This window comes from Argentina silus (genome assembly GCF_951799395.1).
Source record: "Argentina silus genome assembly, chromosome: 5".
NCBI classification, from domain to species: domain Eukaryota; kingdom Metazoa; phylum Chordata; class Actinopteri; order Argentiniformes; family Argentinidae; genus Argentina; species Argentina silus.
This window is the reverse complement of record NC_139659.1, coordinates 7,548,008-7,573,035: the sequence shown is the minus strand read 5'-3', so window position 1 is coordinate 7,573,035 and position 25,028 is coordinate 7,548,008. Positions and strand designations below refer to the sequence as shown.

Sequence of the window (25,028 nt, the reverse complement as noted above, 5' to 3'; positions counted from 1 at the left end):
AGAAAAGGAGAAGATGGCCTGGTCTCAGTTCATATCCTGCAAACTTTCTGCATGTAGTGGGGGAGGGAAGGACTGAGAGAGAGGGAGGAGGAGGGAGAGAGAGGGAGGTGGAGGGAGAGAGAGAGAGGGGGGGGGGGGGGGCAGTGGTGAGATCTTGGTTTTTGGTTCTGGGGGTGGGTAAGTTTCCAGTCAGTGTGTGTTTTTCCACTGATCTAGAACTAAAGTGTGTATCATGCAGGTTTCAGATGTGTCAGTAGGAAATCAGGACCAACTCAATCCGCCATTGTCTCACATTCCCCTCCATCTGTAACCCTTTACTCCTCTTACCAAACAGTTGTCCATCTCAACCTCTCCCTCTCAACCACTCAACCACTATTGCCATCTCTCCCAAGCACCAAGCATCAAGTACCTCACTCACCGCACCCCCACCCCCTGACCCCCCTCTCCTGTTTGTGTGCATGCATGCAATGAGTCACTGCCTCTACCTCACTCCATGTGGCCAACAGTGAAATCTCCAGCCTCTGGCACAGCTCACCCTCCCACCCCCACACTCCACCAGCACACACAAACTAAACACAACACCTGATGACTTCCAGATTGGATACCGTTTCCTTGTCATTTGATAAATCTCCCAGTTCCTTAAGAGTGCAGCCTGGCCTGGAGTGGAGACAACTAGCCTGGGTTTATTGTCAGAGGCTCAAGAAGTGAGTTTAGCCTAATTTCCCCCTCTATGCAGAGGAAGAAGAGAGAGAGAGAGAGAAAAGAGAAAGAGTCGATGCTTATTTCATTTAGTTTAGGCTTAGTCCTATGAGGGGAGGTAACCTGATAATAGCGCTGTGTTGTTGGGATGGCAGCTCCACTGCTTATTAACCCCATAATGACTTAAGCACACGTGACCTCTGACCTCAGAGTGTTGCTGACGCATTAGGTGTGGTTTCAGAATTTTTAAATCTAGTCCTGTCCATGAAATTAGGCCTTGAGAACTGGAGACAGAGAGGAATCATTAAATGCCTGAAACTACAAGCAGACCAGTGCTGCCTGAGATAAATACCTATTATATCCTATCTGGGACTGTTCTTTCCCCTCTCATTTTCTCTTTTTCATCTTTGTCTTCTCTCTCATTTTTTCTTCCCCCTCTTTTGTCATCTTTTTCTTTTTCATGGCTATGTCTATGGAGCAGCGAGTCCTTAAAATGTCATGAGAAATTGCTCCTGTGACTGCCTCAAGGAAAACCAGACCACTGCAGACTGTATGGGAGTTCATGGCCAAGGAGATCAGGCGTGCTGATCTAATGATCAGTTCCTTGGTGGGCCCCATGATCATTTGAGTCAGGAATAGCTGTAACAAAGAGTATAATATTATGTGCATTGAGGAGTCCTTTTCTGGCTCATATTGGTCTTCTGTGTTCTCTCTTGCGTCCGTGAAGAAGAGAAGATCTGACGACGTGTGACAAACTCCATACAGGATTCCAATGATGCCTTACAGTGATCATCTGTGCTCCATTTTCAAAGCATGGTTAAATAAAGGTAATCTGGAGTCCATTAGGATGTGTGTGTGGGGGCGTTCAGTGGCGTAGCACACTAAGGCGCATACCATATCATTGCAAGGTCCCTGGTTCGATTCAACATATCCTGCATGTCATCCCTCCTCTCTCTCTCACCCATCCTTCCTGTCAATCTCTACTATCTCTATCCCAATAAAAAGCAGAAATGCCCTAAAAACACACACACACACACATATATATATATAAAAAAAATAATTTAAAAAAAGTGTGTGTGTGTGTCCTGTCCACCATCTACACACACACACACACACAGCTTGTCTTTCACTGATCCCCAATCAGAACTAGTTGGGTAAACAGTGCTTGTGTGGGAGGCTAATCTGGGGAGAGTGTTTGTATGTGTGCTGTCTGCCAGTGGGTGTGTTTGTGTTTGATTAATAAGGGATGATATGTACAGAACAGAAAGAAGGAGAGATAGGACAAATCAGAACAAGAAAAAGTAAATACCTTTATTCAATGTATGCCTTTGTGTACCAGTGCAGTGGTATCAAGATCAAGCTATGGAATAATTTACCAAAACATTTAATCAGGCTAAATCTTAAGATTCAAATAAGAGTAATGTTGAAAACATGATTTAGACACAGACAACACAAGAGACGGGACAATGTGAGAGACTCAATTGCAGTAAAAGTGCTTTAATTACACTACCACCTCATACTCTGGCTTTATTCATACTATATAATATGTAGTTATAGAGTAGCCCATATGAAATCAGTCAATCACAAAGACATTCAAAGTGGCAGTGTCAATAAGATGCTGGTCAACTTCCTATTTCCATTCTCGGGTTTCTTTGGTTGACACTTCCCTCTGCTGGCTTCATACTGGTGGTGCAGGTTTGGAAACCTCGCCTCAGAAAATACTTCTCACCGATTGGTTCAAAATACAGTTGTATGTAGGCTAAATCAATTCGGTGGCGTGACTGTCACCACCTTAGAGTATGTCATAGTGAGTTTGGACGTGCAGAGATATTTCGGTCGCAAGTAACAGCACTGCTTGTATTTATTTAATAACCGTACAACTGTTACAGTGATCATAAACTAGCCGGCATCAACAGTCAGAAAATACCATTCGGAACAAAGGAGGTAGTTGACCGTTGAATTTTATTTAGTGTTAATACAATAAATATACAAAACTCAAACTACTCAACATGCGACTGAAGGAGAGACAAGAGTGCATATGTACAGTACAATGGAATTCAGCGGACCAGTTGTCAATTTTACAAAATATACAAACATCCCTTAAAGTCTGCTTTTTAAATAACTTCATTTCATTTTTTCCATTGTCAGAGATGAGCGAGACCATTCATTTCATTCTCAGTGTTTCTACAACATACTTTTGCCATTGATTAAAAAGTACAACTTAAAGCCACATTCCATCTTTAACACACTGTTCACGTCACATTGCGGTCTAACTGACTTTCTCACATTTCGCAGTTGATAAGCAATTCAAAACATGATTAATAGGAACATTCAGGTGCCATTCGCTCAGATTACTTTCAACTTCTCACCGTAGGTAGGTAGCTCAGCGCACGCGCACGCACGCACGCACAACTATTGGTCTAAAAGGAAAACATGGTGATATAGAAAAGGAAAGAAGAAAAACACAAGACATGTATACTGCAGCCTGCCCTCTCAGAAACTAATTCTGCAATTCTGAATTGAAACTAAATCTGAAGTGATGAAGATCACTGTCCATCTGCACTCTAAACATTAGTCTTGAACTATGCAAGGTCTATATTAAAACTGCACAGACCCCATCCCCCTCCAAACATGTGCACATGCACGTGCACATTCAAAACACACACACACACACACACTTCTAACATCCTTAACTCCCATGCGTCTCACACTCAAAATGCTGAACATATTACAAGTGAATTGTTATAAATACTCAAAATGCATTAAAACGAATGAAATCAGTTCAAACTAATTAACGTCTTGTCTAACATGATAACACATAAAATGCAACAGACCACAACAGACCATCCATCAAGAAAATCCATTCCTAGAACCGAAAGGCGCAAACAAACAATTAGGATCTCTTCTCTCCCTGGAAATGACTGAAAATCATACCATGAGTACTCAGGCAATCACATCAAGAAACAAACCCCGACATTATTGGGTGGTGAAGTCTTCTCATTCAAAGGACCGCTTTGAGGAAGAGGCACCGCTGTTTCAGTTTAATGCACAGCATCTACTTTAACAACTGAATCCTCCATTGTGTTCAGTTTACTCTCACACTAGAGTGAAACAGAGGCCTACACCATTGTTCGATTTATTGGCAAGCTTGCCATGCACGTGTAAAGAGTATGTCCTGAGTGGTATTGACTGAGGTATGTCTCCATTACCCAGTAAAGGCTGGAGACTGCCAGCTGTAAGTGTTTTAGATCAGCCGGGACTTAAAGCATGTTAGCTTAGCTAGCAGACAGGCTTATGTACAGGTCTGAGGGCCTATCGGGGTGACAGCCTCGGAAAGAGAGACCCGAATCTGACCTGGTAGAAGGGACAGTCCTATTCAAAGCAATGATCCATATGTGGACCATGCAAACCAGAATAATGTATGGTATCCCAATTTTATTGAGGAGACTCCCAAGCACTCAATCTAATGACAAAAGGAAGGCAAAATGGATAGTTAATATCAATCACTTTTGTTACAGTGTGTGTGTGTGTGTGTGTGTGTGTGTTTACTAAAGGTGCAACAAAAACACTAAACCACCGTACACCAAACTAGGATAAACTGAGGTTCAGACATATAGGTTGGCATTATCTGGCTTTATAAGGCAAGACTTCAATCTACATGATTCACTTGATTATGCAAAGAGATTGACAACACTGAAACAGAGAACAGGAAGCTAATGTGAGACTGGACACTTCCTTCTTCACTTCTGATGAGCATAAATAACATTTTTAGGATGAACTGATTAAACACTCTCGATGTGAGAATATCAAGGCAAGATTATGTTCTGGAATGCACAGCATTCATCTTTAGCACTACCAAGTCTCACCAGCAGGGGGCAGCCTAACAAGGGGCGGACTTCATCTCACCATCTTAATGGCTTTGGATTAAATAAATAACCGTTGAACCGAATAAAGTGTCACACAACCGTCCAGATTCCTTGGGGTGACAACAGAGATGGGTTTTGGAATTTAATCAACATGTCTATGAGAGACTGAGAACATAGGAGAAGAAAAACAGAAGGCATTGAGAGGGAGAGAGGAGTGTGGTAGAGTTGGGAAACAATTTGTCCTACACATGATGGGTGAGAGAAGGGGCTCGAGGAGCAGTCAGCCCACACAGGTTGGGTTGATAGTTTCAGAGGGCAGAGCATGGACTTGGTTCAGCGACATGCGCTCTACAAGTCTACAGTATCTCTGATAGACAGGCCTCAAGTCAGCACCAACATTTAAATAGAGTCACACTAACGTTCAGCATCTTAACCAGACACACACACACACACACACCCACACACACATTAAATTGAGCACACTAATTGAGTGACTAAATAAGGGGGGGGGGGGGGGGGGGGGTGAGGGGTCACACAGTCAAGTCACTGAAGTGCATTAAGACATTGGGGTGGGCGGAGTTTAGTCCTCTGGGCAGGACAGGACTAGCCTGTGTTTAAACACTTGAAAAAACATCCTCCCCCCCCCCCCTTCCTTGAAGAAATCTGTATATATCAGTGACAGCAGGGTCCCCACTATCAATACACCCCCTCGCACATCTCTGAGAAGGAAGGATGCATTTCAGTGTTCAAACAGGGCCATTGCCATTGTGAAAGCTGGGCATGGCCATGTGAGTCGAGTTAGGAGGGCAGAAGAGGGCGTGGATTGGACGGAGGAAAAAGAAGAAGGGGCCAATCAGATGGGTTCTTTGAATGCTCCTCGGGCAGCGTTGGAGGCTGCGTTAGCAGCAGCCGTCTGGACAGTCTTGTTGGCCATGACGCCCGTAGCAAACTCCTGCTGCGCCTTCTCAAAGCTGGCACCAGTGGTACGATACAGACCATGGACCTGGAGAGAGGAGAGGAGCAGCGATTGAGGCAGAGGAAGGGATTAAACAATTATAAAAGTAGAACTGAGTTTTTAGTTTTTTGTCCTTTTAACGTAGACAATTGGGTAGAACACTGGATCACAGCATAAGTAGTGCAACAATAAGAGTCCGACACCTTCTTGAACATGATGAGGGACATGACGGCCAGGGCAGTGAAGAGGGCAGCGATGAGGATCATGATGATGCCTACTGGGATGCTCGCGTTCAGACCCATCAGAGCTGAGATCCAACCGCTACAGAGAAGGAAACCAGAAACATGACCGGATGAGACAAGGGAGAAAATAAGACCATTTGGTTCACTGTGTGTAAATGTCAACTCGTGTGTGTGTATGTGTATTACAATAACATGCATCACTTCTTGTATCTAGCTGGAAGGTTCCAGTCTGCTGGACTCACCTGGCGCCCCAGCCGGAGATGCCGATGGTCTGCAGAACGTAAACGCCAAACTGACAGATGTACACAAAGAAGAAGACAAAGAACCTGAAGGAGCTGTCACTCCTGGAGGAAGGAAAGAGAGACACATGAAGAGGTATATATGATTAACAGAACTGTGTATGCGTATACAGTATGTGAGAGTGACTAAGTATGAATCTTGAAAAGGGTGTGTGTGTGTGTGTGTGTATGTGTACCTGAAGGCTGCGTAGAGTGGTCTGTACCAGCAGACGAAGGAGCAAGGAGTGAAGATCATAAACCAGAGCATGGCCAAACCAAAGTCTACTCCTCGCGTTGCATCCACACAGAACCATGCCAGGCAGCCAAACATGTTTGCAAACAGCGTCCCTGTGTGGACTGGAGGGGAACAACAGGCAGAGGACACCAATGTCAGATGTGGGTGGGGGGTTTATGAAAAGGGGGACACTGTTAAAGCGGAACCATGTAAAGCGAGCTGTAGGACGGCTTTTTGATAAGGGTCCAAACTAACACCTCAGTGTCCAGTGTCTTGCCAAGTAAGTCAGGCTAATGAAGTACAGTGTGGAAGAGGAGGAAAGGACTTCTGATTAATAATTGAACGCTTAGAGCTGGAGGCCAGAAGGACTGTGAGCAGGGACACACAGGCACACACACAGCCCCACTCACACTCAGTTCAGTTCAATAATTCACAATAACTCTCTCTTCCTTTGGGTTGTAATAACGGCATGGCCACAGGCATTGTGAAGAGTCTGCTGTGTGTTTGAACGCAGTGTCAGGATTCGGCAGCACAGTGTGGAATCTAACAGTGCTCCACTGCCCCACATATTTGACTGAAGGAGGAGAGAGGAAGGATGGAAGGATGATAAGCTAAAGCAATAGATAGGAAACTTGCTTTATCCAAAGACATTCAGATCAATGTGATGAGCCTACCGCGAGCAAGGAAGGAAGGAATGACGCATTCAAGTAATTGAACAGGGGCCTGGAATGCCTATCCATGCCTAGCCCACCTAGTCACCTGACACAGTCATATAACCATACCACATGACCTTACCATGTGGTTATATCATGCGGTGCTGGAATTCCACTTGGAGCTTGGCAACAGCCATTCATTGAATTCACTGTCATTGATCCATACCTATATCCAAAACCTATAACAAATGTGTAATATTGAGGTTGTATAATGTTTGTCAAGACATTTTTTAAGGGAGGCAGCAAAACAATACTCTTGTTAAATTGTCAATTTAGAGGGTGACTCGAGAACCTTGAAACAAATTAAATGTTGGGAGTAGTGAGATGGGTGGTCTGGGTCTGGGTGACTGAGTTAAAGCTGATCAAGTTCGGAGGAGACAGAGGGAATGAGGGAGGGGTTGTATGCTGACAAAAGCCCTGGGTGTCACAGAGGGGACGGAGCAGAGCAGAGCAGAGCACATCTGGCATTTCCTCTGCAGAAAAGGAGATCCAAAAACATCTGAACCAAAAAGAAAAGTAGCTGTAAAAGCATCAATTTGCCCATATAGTGCAAAGTGGCCAAAAAAAGGCCACATATTATGGCATAGCCCTAATGGTATGGGTTCTGAATACTAACACTCTCTCTCTCACACACACACTATCACCTGGTCCAAAAATAACCTATAGCCCCGCCCCTTCCCCTATTTTTGTTTTTCACTAGCTGATCCCTGTGTACTCGGCTTCTCCAGATCGTGTGCTTGGTTGTCGGACCAGGTGTGTGTGTTTAAGTGATAAGGATTATGGTTCCACTCACACATCCAGAGGTAGTACATGATCTTGACTATCTTCTGGAATTCCACAGGAATGTCCACTGTGATGTCGTGGTAGAAGCAGGGACCCACAGGGAACTTTTCTGGGAGTGGAGGCCAATTGTTTTTTCTACCTGAGAGAGAGAGAGAGAAGAGAAATGTCACTCTACATTAATATATTGTCTATCAACAGTTAATTAAGGATGTACAACTGATACAAATTTTTTTAACTCAACGCTGGAATTTCAAGTGAATTGTTTGATTGTTTGTGCTTCACGTTGTGTGAATATTGGAGAGGTGTTTGATTAAACTCAGCCAATGTTGTGTAATGCCAGTGGTGCTGATGCTCACCCCCTGAGGCGCTGAGTGACTGCATCTCCCTCTCCCGCCGGTCCAGCTCAGCGGCCTTCCTCTCCAGCTCCTCCTGTCTCCTTAACAGCTCCGCAGCCGCCGGTGCCTACACACACACACACACACACACACGTCATGGAAAAGATCTCTAGAAAACACTCGAAGACTCATATACATCCAGTTATGCAGGCTGGTTTAAGTTCAACGGGGATGAGCTGTCACTTTTAAAACATGCTCACAAATACAACAGTATACACACAGCTACATCAGTGACTTAGTGTGGGTGGGTAATATATTGTTCTCTGAGGCTTGCATTACACTTCATGAAGCTGGCATTACCACAGATAATCTGTGTGTGTGCGCGCGTCATGCTGTGTGTGTTGTTCTGTGTTTGGCAGGGACTCCTCCTTTCCCACCCGCTCACTCCCTACGTAAGTCAGAATAATTAACACACTGTTTCTAATTTGAGAAAATGCTAATTGTATTCTGAGCCCGGCAGGCGAGAACTCCAGGTGAATGTGCATGAAATGTCCCTGAAATTGCAACGGCAAAAATGTTAATATTAGGTAGGCGTGTCTTTTACACAGCAATTTATGCCACAGTCGGCTACAGCATAATGCTTTGAAGGCCACATTTCTTCCTCTGCTGCCTGTCCATACGTGTCTCCTCTCTCTCCCTCTCAGAAAGCTACTGTCTACACAGAACCCACATTCATGTTTATCAGTCCTCTGACAGCTCAGCAGCATCTCCACAGGCTGTGTTCAAGTCTGCTTGTCTCATTACTGCGCCACTAGAACTGTCAAACCTACCAGAGCATGGGGGTAACATGGAGATAGGCATGCTGTTTCTATGGTAATACCCTCCATGGTGACTATATAGAGAGGAGGCTGCAGATGCACAGCCAGCGCTTCAGTGAGTCTCCATCTCTCCCTTAGTGATAAGATGGAGGGAGAGAAGAAGATGGGGTGGTGTAAAAAGAGGAGGGGGGGGGGTCTAATCTAGGAATGGTAGATGGTTTGGGTAGTAAGCAGGACAGGGGCATTCCACAGCAGGGCGGAGAATAAGGTTGTAGACTAGTGGATAAGGGTGGTGGATAGTGTAAGTATTACCTGTGTCTGTTGGGGCTGTGAGTAGGCTGGAGGCTCCTCAGTAGGCTTCATGATGGCTGGTTGTGTGTTGGTGGTGGGGGGCGCTGCTTTTGGAGCCGAACCAGGGGGTGCCTGAAAAAACAAAACCGTTTTTTTTATTTTTTTATTTTCTTTTATAAACAACCACAAACCGAATCATCAACTTTAACCACTATTTCATAGCAAGAGCTTTTGACCATGAACAACATTATGTAGCATATGAAGTGGCCTACATTCCTACTTCAATATATCATTTGAAGTACTTCTACTTCAAACCAATCAATGACGTCGCTTATTCAAACCACCCGCCTCCCCTGCACACCTGGCCTCTCCAAGCCCGACACCACTCAAACAAACACACTAGAGTTTTATAACCTGACATCTGGGATGTATGCCATCCACTCATGGCAGCATGTGATGGGCTGGTTAAGGTGTATTGGTTCATAATTGGCCTGATGGCTTTGGAGGCCTCAGAGACAGTACTCACCGGTTTGCCATCTGTGAAGGGGTTGTACTCCTCCAAACCTGGAGGAGCATTTTGCGTTACTTGTGTCACAGATGGATCCTGAGAGAGGGATGAAAGAGAGCAAAAGAAGAGAGAAGGTTCTAGTTAGACTCAAATGCTTTCGCACATACAGTGCCTTCGGAAAGTATTCAGACCCCTTCACTTTTTCCACATTTTGTTGTTATAGACTCAATTTAAAATAATTTGCCATCAATCCACACACAATACCCGAGAATGACATATACCTCATGTACATAAGTATTCAGACCCTTTGCTATGATAAGAGACCCTATAAAAACAAATATATTAATTCCAAAATTACATGAACTATTATTCCTGCATTAAGATGGACTCAATTCAACTTACTGAGTGATTTGTTGATGACATTTTTGCATTTTAGATAATTTTAAGAGTGCCATTGCAAAGGGTCTGAATACTTAGTACATGAGGTATTTCTGTATTTCAATTTTAATAAATTTACTGAAATGTCTAAAAACCTGTTTTCGCTTTGTCATTCTGGGGTATTGTGTGTGCAAATTCTTTTAATTTAATCCATTTAAAATTAAGTCTATAACACAACAAAATGTGGAAAACATGAAGGGGTCTGAATACTTTTATCGGAAAACCAAGAGGAGGGGTGAGCAATTAACTCAGCAGAGCAATGTGAATCTGTGTGAAACAACCACTCCTGGTGACGCACACTGAATCTAAATAATATAATATTGATCATGAGTTATCAATTCACCCCTGGTGTTATAGCCTAAATAAACTCTGAAGCAAGAATATGAATCTGTGTTACACACATTGCATACAGTTCACCATTAACCCATGTTATTGTCTGTTGGTGGTTAGTCAACATATCAAGTAACGCAGGCAACAATACCTCAAAGACAGTACCACTAGTCATATCCATCTTCTCTACAGAGAGAAACAAAGCCAACATGAACAATAAAGAACAACACTTTTTAATATCGGGTAAGAATTTCTCTAGTGTTCTACCACTGCAAACACCAGCAGAACAAGTTCTTCATTCTGAACCCAAGGCTATAATTCAATACTGGCAACAAGGGGATGATTCCAATAATTTTCACCGCAAGAAGACTATAAATAGCCAGATCCACGAGTTGGAGGGGAGAGAGAACGCCCACCAAACGCTAGGACAAAAGACAGGAATAAGAAGCACGTCTCTGTGCACTGTTGGTATGCAGTGCTAAGGACATATTACTGACACACCCGCTTCAGGCCTTTTTAATGACTCAACCTGTACTTAGCCACATTCCAGCCCGGTTAGTAGAAATATCCTTTGGATAAAAGCTGATTCAGAGCCCTGGGAGGCATATCTGAACATCAACCCTCTAACATTAACAGACGATACCTCAAATGTTCCATAGGATACATTGTTCTCGCCTTGTTTGCTCGGTCAGTGGCAAAAGCAGCACACCTACAGTAAGGACTAGGCATTGTTTACCTAGTGTGAGTGTGTACACTAGGCATTGTTTACCTAGTGTGAGTGTGTACACTAGGCATTGTTTACCTAGTGTGAGTCTCTGTACACTATGTGTGTATTTGTGTTATATGTGTAGTATGTGTGTGAAAGCCTAATACTGTTAGCTAAGACATTGAGCGTTTTTTTAGTGTGGGCAATTCCAGGAGTGATGTAGCCTATAATTGTTTGTGTGTGTGTGTGTGTGTGTGTGTGTGTCAGCACTCTTGTTAGTGTGTAAGTTGTTTCAGGTAGTCTGCTTACCATGAGATGTTTTCAATCATAAATTCAGATGTAACGCCGCTTCAGTATAGCCCTGTACAGTATGAAAGCCCAGTCTCCCAGCAAAGCCCCAATATAACACGGTCCAGTTCCAGGCCAGTACAATCCTGCTCCAGTTTCCCTGTCTGCTGAGATTCTGGTGGCATCTTGGTCTCCCAACAGACAGAGATACCGCTACTTGTCAAGAGTCCAGGACCATAAATATTTCAGTGTGTAACGTAATTAATCTTTAATATGGACGTTGCACACAAAACTACAGCATACTGCTTTTAACAAAGGCAAGGCCTTCCAACAATGAGCTACCTGTTGCTTGCAGGTATGCAAAATACCCAAAAATGAATTCCCTGTTCTTCCACTAATAGGCCTACTGGCCACAGGGTTAACTACAGTATCAAACGCAGAGCAACACAGGAAACTGACACATTAGACTTGAAGCACATCACCCTGACTCAACAGTAGGCCTACATGACAGGCTGAATGAATGAAGCACATCACCCTGACTCAACAGTAGGCCTACATGACAGGCTGAATGAATGGGTGATGGAGGAACACAGTGGGGCATATGAAGGAGACACAGTGTGTTCATATCAGAAATAATAGCACCCTACAAAAACCGAGCATGAACGATTGGTGCACAAAATCCAATAAAAGATGAAATATTCCTCTCATGCAGAGACAGTATTCACGAGTGAAAGCATCTCAATTGGCTGTGACTATTGCCAAAGCAACAATCCTCATTCAGCAGGAAACCAAGAAACACATATACAGCAGGGCATTCTCACCCTGGTCTGTCACTATACAGTATATCACACCATCGTCTTTTCCACAAACAGTCACACATAGCAAACCACTTCCACCCCAATCTCGCTGTGACGAACACAAAAATAAGGACTCACCATTCCTAGCCCACTGTTACAGCATACGGAGCCTACTCTTATGTGGAGTGTGTGTGTTTCCGAAGATGAGGCGGTTTAATGGTCACGCCGACGGCAGATCCGTAATACAGTCACAGGAACAAGCTGGAGTCAGTGTACTCAGAGCATACTGATCAACATTTAGCCTGCAGCACACCAACACACAGCAGCTACAGCTGGTTAAAGTGGTAGTGTACGTCTATGGTAGCGCATGACACTTCATGGAATAAATTAGGCTACACCGAAATATGAGGACCTTAAAATCAGTGAAAACCTTATACAATATATTCTAAATGTTACTGCACAGTAAAATACCAAGACTAAGAATCAACTTTTTCCATGAAGGAGATTAGATTAAAATCAGGAAGTAAGGGGAAAGCGGCCAATTAGAGCCCAAGCACCACCTGTCACTATGACATGCCATATGATTTCATGAACTATTGAACAGAGCAAAGAATTGGGCATGAAACACCACGCACCCTTAAGGCTTAGCATGAGGCAACAAATAACAGAGCAGGATAACCCTACTCTCTCTCTAACCAACTCTAGATGGGGGGGGGATAATAACCCTGCCTGAAGAAGGAGTTACTACAAGAGAACAGGCACTGTCAAAGAGCACTGTGAACTGTCAGATCTGATCAGTTATTTCAGAAGGTCCTTCCTTGCTCTGACATGGTTGGAATGGTGATAGCAAGAGGGTGATTATACAAGGCTTGCTTTTATTTATTCTACCTTTTTTCAGTGATCATTTTGAAGAAGGCGGAGGGAAGAGTTTAGCCTATTCAAACAGAGCCAGAGAGATTATAAAAATAGAAAGCCTTCAGGGACAGTTAAGATAGCAGTCAAATGTCCTAAAGGATTCTTCTCCGACTTGTACTGCTAATGAAAGGGAACAGAATGGCAAAGGAAGACTAGGCTAATCGTAACGCAAAATGTAATAATGGGGCTCAATGAATAATTGACTGCTTGCGTTGTGCTGCGGTCAGCACACTACACCAACTCTGGTGCTGGGTTACACACATTTCCATGAAACTCTGGAGGCTGTGGGAATTTAGTAGCTACAGTAATAGTATTCAAAGCCTAACAAAAAAAAACAAAAAAAAATCCTAAAATCATTAGACAAGAATCTATTGGAGAGGCACTTTGTGAAAAGAAACCTACTGTTGGGAATATTGTGTTGTCTCCTGATTAGAGACAGGGCCTGTGTCAAAGCCACAGCAATGCTGTTCTATCCTGGTCTTGGATGTCTTTGGCTCTAATCGAGTGGGTGGCTACTCTGATCTCTCATTGATCTCTCCTCTACTGTGGTGATTCTGTCATGACCTCACTTCGCTAATTATCTCTGCCGTGTTTGCTGCCATTTCACTATGCGGTTGTGTGCCTCTAGGCTACATCAGTGTGTGTTCTGTGTGTGAGTGAGCCCACAACAGTGAGTGTTATGTTTCTGCAGTGTTGCTGGCAGTGATAAGGGGAAAACAGAGACAGTAAACACTCACCGAACACTTTATTAGGAACAGTATACTACAGGAGGAACAGCCTCCCTTTGCTCTCAAAACAGCCTCAATTCTTCGTGGCATTGATTCCACAAGATGTTGGAAACATTCCTTTGAGATTCTGGTCCATGATGACATGATTGCATCACGCAATTCCTGCAGATTTTTCAGGTGTACTCAAGCTGGGAATCTCCTGTTTTACCACATCCCAAAGGTGTTCTATTGGATTCATATCTGGTGACTGGGAAGGCCACTGAAGAACACTGAACTCATTGTCATGTTCATGAAACCAGTTTGAGACGACTTTTGCTTTGTGACATGGTGCATTATCATGCTGGAAGTAGCCATAAGAAGATGGGTAAATTGTGGCCATGAAGGGATGCACAGGGTCAGCAATAATACTCAAATAGGCTGTGGCATTCAAGCGATGATTGATTGGTATTTAACAGGCCCAGAGTGTGCCAAGAAAACATTCCCCACACCATTACACCACCTCCACCATGAGAAGGTATACAGGTGTTCCTAATAAAGTGTTCAGTGAGTGTGTATGAGAGAGAGAGAAATAGAAAGAGAGAGAGACTCAATTAAAAAGCCTTGGAACAATATAAAGCAGGCCCTCTTTGCCAGCCCAGATAATGGGGTGAGCAGTGCAGGATCAAAGGCATGTTTTCTCCCTGGTGAGCCACAGTAGGCTAAACAAAGACTGTCTACTGACTACCATTATCATAATTAAAGAGATGCACCTTGTGATCTTACAACCACACAAAGCAGGAACTGAGGGAGGATTCCTTAAAAGCAAATGCGGAATGGTCAGAATATGAGACTCTTTGATAGCATCATATCAGGTGACTATAATGCAGAACAGCCATCTTATCATATCTATCTTGTTTTGGTGACATTTGTGTGGGAAATAATCCTTCGCAGATTCCTGCCCAGTCTGTCACACTGAAGCCTGGTTTCCAAGACAACATTTGAGTTGATGAGCCCCAAAAATGGGATCATCATACCAGAAACAATAACAAAAGGCACCCCAATCGATGCCCCCATTACCTCCTCCTCAAATCCTATGGAACATTTAGATGTATGATGCATTAGTTGCCCTTACAGCTGGTTGCTATGGCATGTGGGTCGCAGTCTGACTTCTAATCTTCAGACTTTACATTTGTATGCGTCAAGAGTAGCCATTGAATAGGAACCTGCATTGTGTCAGTGGTGGTGACAGGGTGTTGAAGATTGGCAAAGCAGCATTGTTGCGATTTAGCAAATAATAAGAGCCACAGCCCATAATCAAAAAGCTATCAATATCACGTTTAATACTTATTTTAACCTATAGTTTGTTGCAGGGTTGGGGACAAAAATAATGGGGAACTGAATTGAAAGTCAATTCATTCCCTCAATTGACTGATCCTGGTTTACCAGCAATACTTTAACCAACGTCTCTTATTTACAGCATGCTAGATAACAAATACCAATTCAACATAGGCCTATTTAGTAGGAAATAAGATACGTGTGTGTGTGTGTGTGTGTGTGTGTGTGTGTGTGTGTGTGTGTGTGTGTGTAATGTAAAAGAGCTGACTGGTTATATCAGATATCAAAACACATTTTAGCAGAACAAGATGTGGATGACACAACAGGTCACAAATTCGCTTCGCTGTCCGGTCCCTCAACAAATACATTGGCCGCTTACTGCCTAAATAAGCACATATTTACCTCCTTGAACAAAGCAAAACCTAGTAGCTAGCTAACATTCGCAAGCAAGTTTTGAAGGCAAACGAAGTGACACACTGCCTGTAAGCTAACTGTGAGCTAGGTAGCATCCTCTCAATCAACTATACTGTCTGACTGATTAGCTAAGCTAAGCTAGCAACTATACCGGTAGCCAGCTAGCCAGCAAAAATATTTCTAGCTACCTGAAAGGGATTGCTGATTTCCGGGTCAGCGAACGGGTTGCTGTCGAAATCTGTCATTCTTCTTTGAAGATGTCTTGAATGACCAAAACCGTTAAAAACAGCTGCACTTGAAAACAACGGCGGCACCGACCCGTCTTCTCGCTGTTCGCTTTGAGTTGGAACCTCAGCAGCAAAATGGCAGGAACGGAAGTGAGGTCTATGATGGGTTGGTTCAATGGTTGGACTGCCCCCTAGCTCGCCCTGCCCTGGGAGATGCTAAATGGGATCCTTGAGACGACCATACCCTAAACCCCAACCCAAACCTTAACCACTACCCTTACCTTATCCCTAACCATAACCTTAACCTTACCTTTCATCGTTTTAAATATCAACTTCAATGGGGTGACGACAGAGATGGGTCGTCCCAAGGATCCCATTTAGAATTTACCCTGGTAGATGGGATGCTTTGCAAGTTTCTGTCAGTAGCATACAGACAACATAACTAGAGAAATTTGTGAAAAGTGTGTGTGTGTGTGGGGGGGGGGGGGTATTAGATTATTAGACGTGAAAAGTGTTTAAAGATTCAACTCCATTTATAATCAACAAATCGTTGCTGATGTTTAGTGAATTATCATCATTATATCATAGTCCATTGCTGCCATCTACAGTTACAAGTTATTTAGTTCAAACCATTCAGCCCTCTTATTGCCAAGTCGGAGACGGCAAAGCAGGTGCCCCTAGAACACCTCTCTGACGCATATCCAGAGATAGTGTCAAGAGAACTTCAGAAAGAGAGACAGAGTGAAAGACAGACTGGTTAAAATGTAGTATTTACAACATAGTGAAGGGAAAATGTATTTTGCCCAGCCTTCTCTAGTAGGAGTGAGGAAATTTACACTGACTGAACAGCAATTAGGCATGGGAAGACACTCTCATTGAAAATGTGTGTGAAGTGTAAGCCTTCATATTCCTTGCAGAGACGCAGAAACTCTTCCATAGTAGTTCAGGATAAGCTTTGCATCATCCTCTTTGGTTCAGACAAAGAGGATTCTCTTGGGTTCAGATAATCAAAGGTTCGTCCCAGCTGATTGGCTTGAGGACGTCGTCACCATGGCAACAGGGCGATCAGGTGCTTCGTTTTCCTCCCATGCCTGTCATGTGACCTGAACTTGTCCAACTCATACTTCCGGTACTGCGTGGACAAGGAAAAAAAGTTGCACATTTGGGATAAAGTTTTGTTTTGCCTTTGCGTTTCCTGTCCAATTACCTGAATTCAACCGTCAAAACTGGAATTTGAATACTAGTTGTTTCGCTTTACACTGATTTAGTTTCTGTGCGCTTGCGTTATCTAAAATGTTGAGCATGTCGACGAACAACTTGTCATACAATGACCAAGGTGGATCGGAGTCTGCCGTGGAAGTTGGACTGGAGACCACCCCGACCGCTGGAGCAGGGTTTGGATTATTCAGCACTGACTTCAAAAAGTAAGTCAGTCAGTTCAGTTGACATGTCTGCCACTACTGTAGCTTTGCTGATTGACTGTAAACAAGCAGTAAGCCAATAAGCTAGCTAACGTCGTTAGCTAACTCTGGTGCCTCCATCCACACAGCACAGGGAACCCGGGTTGTCACACACAGTCTGATTCGTGTTAGCTTGACAGCCAACTTACTATCTATAGTGTGTGTGTATGTTGTAACTAAGAAGGAAAAGAGAGCTTCTCTACTTCAATGATTTACTGTGCTAGCTATATTTTGTGATAATATAGAACATGTACTCCAGTGACCCCCGTTACCCACTGTCACTGCTTATGAATAATCAATAATTTAGCTACTAATCTATTACATACATGCAATTGGTCTGTGGTGGACTACCTAGCATTGTTTTGCCTACATCATCCAGTGATTGTCACAACCCATGTTTTTTAAGTGATGATGCCACTAGAGGGCACTCAATCACCAGGTTAGGCTAGACATTCTCGTGTTCAGATGGAGACTGGCCTAACTGGATTGTTTTCCCAAACAAACAAAACACTTATTTTTACCCGCATGGTATTTTGAGTAGAAACTAAAAGGCCTATACATTTGGTTATCAACTGTCAATCTCTGTGTGTCATTACAGCATGATTACAGTAGTTGTGTTGTCTACTTGTGATATTGGCCTACTTACGGTATTGTGTTGTCTACTTGTGATATTGAATGAATTGCACTCATAGCCTCCAACCTCTGCAACAGTTTGATTATTCAGAACACAGCATTGCGGTGCCTTGTTCAAACCCAGAAGAAAAATGCACACAGCAGGCCTACCTTGGCTCAGTGGTCTTGCTGGAAGCCTTAGTATTGTGATGCACTATGTATTGCGATTCGATACTACGATATTCAATATTGCCAAAAATAGAGGTTATTTTCAGTTGGTGATGGGGAAACAGTTTAATCTACCTCTAAGGTAAAAAAAAAAAAAAAAAAAAAAAATCTTTGGGAATGAATGTAATAAATAAAATATATTAGTTTGGTAAGAGGTACAAATAGGTATGAATGCCGTGTACTGAATCCAATATGTTTAAAACATGTTTTTCTTTAAAAAAAACAAAAAAAAACCTCTGTAAAATAAATAATAAAATTATCCTCTGAAGGGGGAGGTGGGCTAACTCAACTGTATCAATATTTCTCCCCCATCACTCGTTTATTGATAGTCTATAAATCGGTTAGGCCTATAAACAGTTCCAAGTCATTTATTTAAAGTGTGTTATCATCACTTTGTACTGGGGGTAGCAAAATGTGGCTTGCTCTAATTTTGTGTGCACTAAAAACGATTTAGGCTAGTGCACAGAGGATTAGGCTAGAGCAAGCCAACTTGTGGTTCCCCCAGTACCTAAGTGATGATCACACACTTCTTATAGGTGGGTCATAACATTAAGGCTATCAATTAACTAATAGTTAACTCTCTATTAACATTAACTATTTGTAGACTAAAGACTACAACCCACCTCAAAAAGGGCACCTTAATGTTTTCCTCTAGAAAAATGTTTTCTAAAAAAAAAACATGCTTTCCTCTAGAAAATAATAACATTTTCAACAATGTATGTCTTGGTCACAGCAAATGGCTGACTCATGTCAGCAGGTTCTAATGTTTAATGTGGTTTAGCCTAGGCCTAAGTGAATCTCTAAGCTCTCTCACATGACTGTTTATACAAGGAGAGGGGGGATGGGGACGACTAGGCCTGTATGATAAAGTGCCCATTGGTCAGGCTGGAGGACTGGGCAGAAAAATGCCTGAACATGAATGATACCACTGTCCACAAACTATGACTGCATATTGTCTGTGATGCACCAGGGAGTGCAATATTTAAGAGATTGTCAAAAAAAAAGCCTATGTCAAGCACTCTCTGCATCCACTATTAGATGCAGTATGTAATAAATATGTAGGCCTAATTGGCCTAATTCCCATTAAATTATATTGCTAAGAGTTAATTGCTCCCCAAACTCTGTTGGAGCTCGGCTTTCTCAGCCTAACAGCAGCATTGCCCTGTCTGAATTCAACCTCTGGGCAATAAACTCCTCCTAGCCTATCAGAGGGATGGGTGGAGCTGGAACCATATTGCTTACACTCATCCAATAATTTCAGATCTACAAGAGGTGTCTAGTTATAGGGGCTGGGGTGTGTCATTTTAGGCTACTACCATGTAGGCCTAGGCAACCTCCTCTGTTTAGTTCTTCCATTCACTGTGAATGTGTTTCAGCACCAGAGGGCAGGCTTGCAGTGCACCGGTGGAGTTTTCATTGCTTTTTGCCTCCTTATAGCCTATAAAAGCTGATTTCCATCTAATCTTACATTAGCACCTCGTTGCTTACCAAGATGCAGACCTATGCTATGCAGCAAGGCTACATAGCCGTGTGAATCAGCTCTCTGAAATTAAATGACTAGCTGTTTGAAGTAAATAAAGTCATGTGACACAGGGACAGAACCACATTCCTTTGAGATGTTCCTGCGGCCTCCTACCTCACGTCTGCTTGACAGCTGTTACTGCAGCACGGTTCAACATGTGACTGGTTACCCTTAAGTGGTCAGCCATGACCTACCGTACAAGACATAGGCTATTTCATTGTGGTTCAATCTCAGCTGATGGGGATGACAATTTAATGAGGAGTGTGTTTTGTAGTCAAGGACTGGGAAAGTTATTTAATTCCATAAGCATTTTTTTTTTGTTTGCTTTGGATTTTGCTCTGAATGAGTCTCTCCATTTTGGGGGTTGAAGTAGCCTATTCCAGTCAGGTCTGACTCTGACAGAAGAGCCACAAACTATGAGAGGGTCAACCATGGATTTCAAGACATTATGACATTAGACAAGATAACAGTCCACAGAAGATCATTCAGAACGTGAAGGAGGACATTGTACTATCTGACTGGAACCTAAGGTTGGATATTATCAAGTGGCCTCAACAAGAAGACAGACATATGATCATGCTGGTCATAAACATAAAGGGACATTCATGGACACCAGACCAGACAGTAGTAACGGCTGATTACCAAGTTGATTGGAACGGTTTTATAGTGCCTTATCCTACCGGTCGTAATGTGAATGGATGTTGTTGCTCCTCTGCGTTAGTTAGAGTGTGATCAGGTAAAGCGTTATTTAAAGCATTGTTACTCTGACAGTTAGGCTAACTAGTTAATCATAGAAACACCATAGGCTTAACAAAATTGTAATAGAAAGGGTGTTGCCCTCTGTGTGTGGTTCTCCTGGTGAGGCAGGGCTGGCAGGGCCCTTATCAGCCTTGGCTGGCAGCGGTGGTGTTCTAGGAGGCTCGGAGTGCAGCATTGTGCTGGGGAGGTGATGAAAGCTACCCACTGTTTATCCAGAGCACAGATAAGGCCCTCCTGTTTCCCCTGGAGGGAAGTGCCCAGAGACAGCCAGAACTACGGTTACAGCCAACAGGCAAGAGACTTGAAAAGCCTGTCTGCACAACTGTACAGCAGAGAGGAGAGAGTCTGAGTGGATCAGAGAGAGACGTGCACAGTACTAGGGCTAGGGCTACAGCTACAGCTGGTAGGCAGGAAACCCTCACCTGTATACTGGACTACAGCAGAGAGATCAGTGCCAAAGGGAGCAGCAATCTGTAGGGAGCAGCATCTGTGGGACTTCTAGCCATTAGCAGGCGGAAAGGGCATCTTGTGACTCCTGTGGCCTTTGAAAAGAGGAAGTGGAGGAGCAAAACGGACAGAAGATTGGTGTGGGAAAGAGAGAGGAGGCCCGTGCTTTTTCTTTTGTCTGTAGCCTAACAGGACAGAAAGCAAGGAGGAGCAGGCAATACAGGACCTCATATTATCTCTGTGGATGAAATAAGGCTATTCTGATCCTTGAGGAAAAGAGCAAAAAGGATCACAAGACAAGAGAAAAGAACAGCATATGAACTTGCTATTTTGTCTCAAGAGGAAAAGAGGATTCCCTACCTCATCTTCAAGTGTACTTGGACATAGACAGGTGAACTAGTGTTAGTACGCTAGCCCTAGTGGACTATCTCAGGTGTGTGGGCCCCTGATAGTCGGAGCACGAGGAGAGAAGGTATGAACGGGGGTTTCTCTCTTCTGCGGTCGGATGCCGTGGGGGCGGTGAGGACAGCGTTGGTGTCAATGGAGAACCTGCAGCTCACCCTGAAGTCTGAGCTCAGTCAGGAAGAACAGGCCCTCACACACACTAACACCAACGGCAGCCCAGAGGAGACACAACACACTGGGTACTACAATATGCTGACGCAATACTCACAGAGTAGCCTATATGTGTGTGCATTTGTCTACGTGTAGCTGTAGGTGTGTTACGTCTATGCATTGTAAGACCAGTTATCAGTAGAGTCCTTTGCTACTTGAATTTGGGTGTGTGAACATCTGTTTATGAAACACTGTTTCCTGATAGCTTTTGCAGATTATCCACCTTGTGACAGTATCATTCTCTCTGTGTCTAAAAACACCAACCATTTATCTCTCTCTCTTTCTCGCTCCTTGTCTTTCCCTGAATGTTGTTAAATGGAAAACATCTGCCTGGGTTTGTGGAACAAAAAAGTCCATTCTGATGCTACACAAGGTCTTTTGTCTGACGTTATCTCACTCTTTGAGTCATGTAGTGGCCCTCAACCCCCTGTGTAGTGAAGCTTGCGTCTAGGCGATATCACACTTGTGTGAGTTTTGTCTCTGGTCTCTAGTTTAGGCTACATGTATATTCTTCTGGAAATGTGCTGCAGAGCATTTTGGTATTGTGCCAAGGTAAATTGACTCCCCTATGTGTAATCTGCTGTCATGAAATGTCTGTAATTGCTGAAAAGTTTCCCGCATGACTTCCAATTTCAACAAACTTAATGCAAGACATAGCCTTTACTTAATGCAAGACCTAGTGCTCAACATTGATTAGTTGCGGCTGACCTGAGGCCCATATACTGTCGGAGATTGATGAAGTCAGGCTGCATATCTTGCTATGATACTGTTCTTGTGTCACACATACCGTGTTACTGAGAACATGTTTTTCTCCCAATAGGAATGACGATCTTAAAGAGATGCTGGAAAGCAACAAGGAATCTCTCAAACTGGAGGCCATGAAGAGGATTGTTGGGGTGAGGAGCATTCTGGGACATACTCTGCATAAATGAACTCCAACACTCACCACTGCTGTCCTAGACAGTAAAGCTTTGTCTATTGAAATCTCAGGATGATGTCACTTATAGATGATAGCGAAAAGAGGATAACAAATTTCATAAATTCAAAGATCTAATAATTTTCAAATAATTAGACACCATCAAATAATTAGACACTATTTCAAATAACCATCCATTTTCTCAGTTAGACTGTCACTTCACATGACACGATACACATTTATAAATACATTTATTAAGACATATAGGCCCATCTATCCAACATTGAGTGCAAGACTGTAAATAGATAAACCAGGAGGATAAGATGGCACAAGACAATGGTAAGAGATGATGACCTCCAATGACCTCTGTAGGTCTTAATGATGTTCTCCTTTCAGCTGATTGCAAAGGGGAAGAATGCGTCTGAGCTGTTCCCAGCTGTTGTGAAGAATGTGGCCAGTAAGAACATAGAGGTATGACATCACCAACACTGTTCTCCTCTCAGACTCACAGCAACATCATTACTAAAACTATTATTGTCATAACTTGTATGGAAAATTGCCTTAGGCTTCACCTCACAGTTACCTTAAGCCTCTCACACATTATGCAGTAATATAGTGTTAAAAACACTATGAGCATTGCAAACACTCTGCACAATGCCACACATCAACAAATGAAGAAGATGGATCAAGAGACTCACAATGATTGAAAATGCTTAGCCCATAGACCTTCCGCACCAGTAAAGGACCACATACTGAACGGCGGACCAAATGAGTTTCTCATGCCCAAGCCTGTGAATATTGATTGGCAGAATAAACAGGCAGTGTGAGGGGCAGCCTGTGAGCAGGGGGCCTGATGCTGTTTGGTGTGTATGAGGCGTGAGGCAGGGCAGCTCGTGGCTGGGTATGGGAGCAGGTGGGCATGTGTAATTGGCAGGGGAGAGCCCACTGTCACGTCTCCTCACTCCCCCTCACACACACCAGCTGTTAGGGTAGAGTTGGGACTCTCTGTGGGGCTCTCTTTTTTCTTTCTCTCTCCCTCTTCCCCTTTCCCTCTCTCTCACACATCTCTGTCTCTATCTCTTACTGGCTCTCTCCATCTCTCTCCCCATCTCTCTCTCTCTCTCTCTCTCTCTCTCTCTCTGTCCTCACCATCCCTCAGAACCGCAGGCCTTTGCTAGCTGGCATCGATTGTCTCTAATCAGAAAACAGCGCAGGAGCACACAGTGTATCGACGGCGTTGTGATTTAATATCAGGATGCTTTATTTCTTCAAACAGTGCTAGAAAACCTTGGGAAACTAGATGGAGAGCAGGCTTGCGTGCGAGTGTGAGGTTTGGTACTGTATAGAATAAGGTGTTGGCAGCAATGTGATGACTATCATCTTTGATTAAAATTAGATTATAAGATGTTCTATATGGTCCCAATCCCCCCCCCCACACACACACACACACACACACACACAGTTTGGACATGGGGATCAATAGTGTGGTTTGTGGTTATGGAATTCTGTGCTTTGAGGTTAGATGGGTTATGTCCCCATTTATACTGAGTAATGTCATTCATTTCACTTGTAATTACTGCAATGATGATTGAAAACTGTGGTTCGCTGTCGGTCAGCATTTGTCATTATCTGGCCATGCTAGAACGGATGCTACTGTATGTGGCTCTCTAACCGCACATGTAACCCCTAACAGAAACCTTCCATTAAGAATATACTTGGTAATTTTGTCTAGTATAGTCATCTTGATGGCCTCTTGCTACTCCTTCTCACCCCTGAATAACTGAACGGAATCATGAGAGACAACCTTTGACTCCCAGGCTGGCCAACTTGTCAGACACTAGGCAAATATTAGCTCAGCCTTTTCTGTTGCATGTGTGAAGAGAGGAGGAGGAGGAGGAGGAGGAGGAGGAGGCGACCAAGGAGAGGAGGGGATGGAGGTGGAGGGAGACAGGAAGTGCTAACAGTTTTCAGACTCTCTGAACAAAATGTTTTTCAACCTCATTCTCTGCTCTCCCTGAAACAATATGGGAGTTAACACTGCAACAACATCAAACAGGAACACTTTGCACATCAGCTTTCCCTCCCCTAAAAATAACAAACCAAAGTCTCCTCCGGAATAGTCTCATATAATACTACATGCTTTATAACTTTATAACTTAATTTCAAATAACGCAAGAGTGTGCGGTTTGCTGCAGATGGCCAATTAAGATTTCCCTTTTGGTCTTGAAAATGTAGGACTGACATTTGGACATGTATGTTGTGTGTTGCAGCTGAAGAAGTTGGTGTATGTGTACCTGGTCAGGTATGCGGAGGAGCAGCAGGACCTAGCTCTGCTGTCTATCAGTACCTTCCAGAGGGCTCTCAAGGTAAGAGCTCCACATGACAGGGCTTTGGTCTGGATCCACACACTTGTAGTCATATAACAAAGACAATGTTATATTTGGCATTTTGTGTGTGTGTGTGTGTGTGTGTGTGTGTGTGTGTGTGTGTGTGTGTGTGTGTGTGTGTGTGTGTGTGTGTGTGTGTGTGTGTGTGTGTGTGTGTGTGTGTGTGTGTGTGTGTGTGTGTGTGTGGTTGTAGTATTGAGCC

The 25,028-nt window shown here is 43.4% G+C and overlaps 2 protein-coding genes across 2 annotated transcripts in view; one reads left to right on the top strand and one right to left on the bottom strand.

Annotated features, from left to right (window-relative positions):
• Positions 1-2,642: 2,642 nt before the first annotated feature.
• On the bottom strand, positions 2,643-15,976 carry LOC310804816 (secretory carrier-associated membrane protein 1-like). The gene is made up of 9 exons (XM_083670166.1): positions 15,842-15,976; positions 9,742-9,819; positions 9,237-9,347; positions 8,128-8,233; positions 7,782-7,910; positions 6,238-6,397; positions 6,005-6,106; positions 5,724-5,841; positions 2,643-5,568 (listed from the first exon to the last, which is right to left on the bottom strand). Exons 1-9 carry the CDS (start codon positions 15,896-15,898, stop codon positions 5,419-5,421), a joined length of 1,011 nt encoding a protein of 336 aa, XP_083526292.1. The 5' UTR covers positions 15,899-15,976; the 3' UTR covers positions 2,643-5,418.
• Positions 15,977-17,050: 1,074 nt separating this feature from the next.
• The window catches only part of ap3b1a (adaptor related protein complex 3 subunit beta 1a), a 44,540-nt gene continuing 36,562 nt past the window's right edge, over positions 17,051-25,028 (top strand). The window contains exons 1-4 of the mRNA XM_083670216.1: positions 17,051-17,304; positions 22,344-22,419; positions 22,836-22,910; positions 24,710-24,805. Of these exons, the coding sequence (XP_083526342.1) occupies positions 17,174-17,304; positions 22,344-22,419; positions 22,836-22,910; positions 24,710-24,805 (378 nt within the window). The 5' untranslated portion in view covers positions 17,051-17,173. The remainder of the gene's footprint in view (positions 17,305-22,343; positions 22,420-22,835; positions 22,911-24,709; positions 24,806-25,028) is intronic.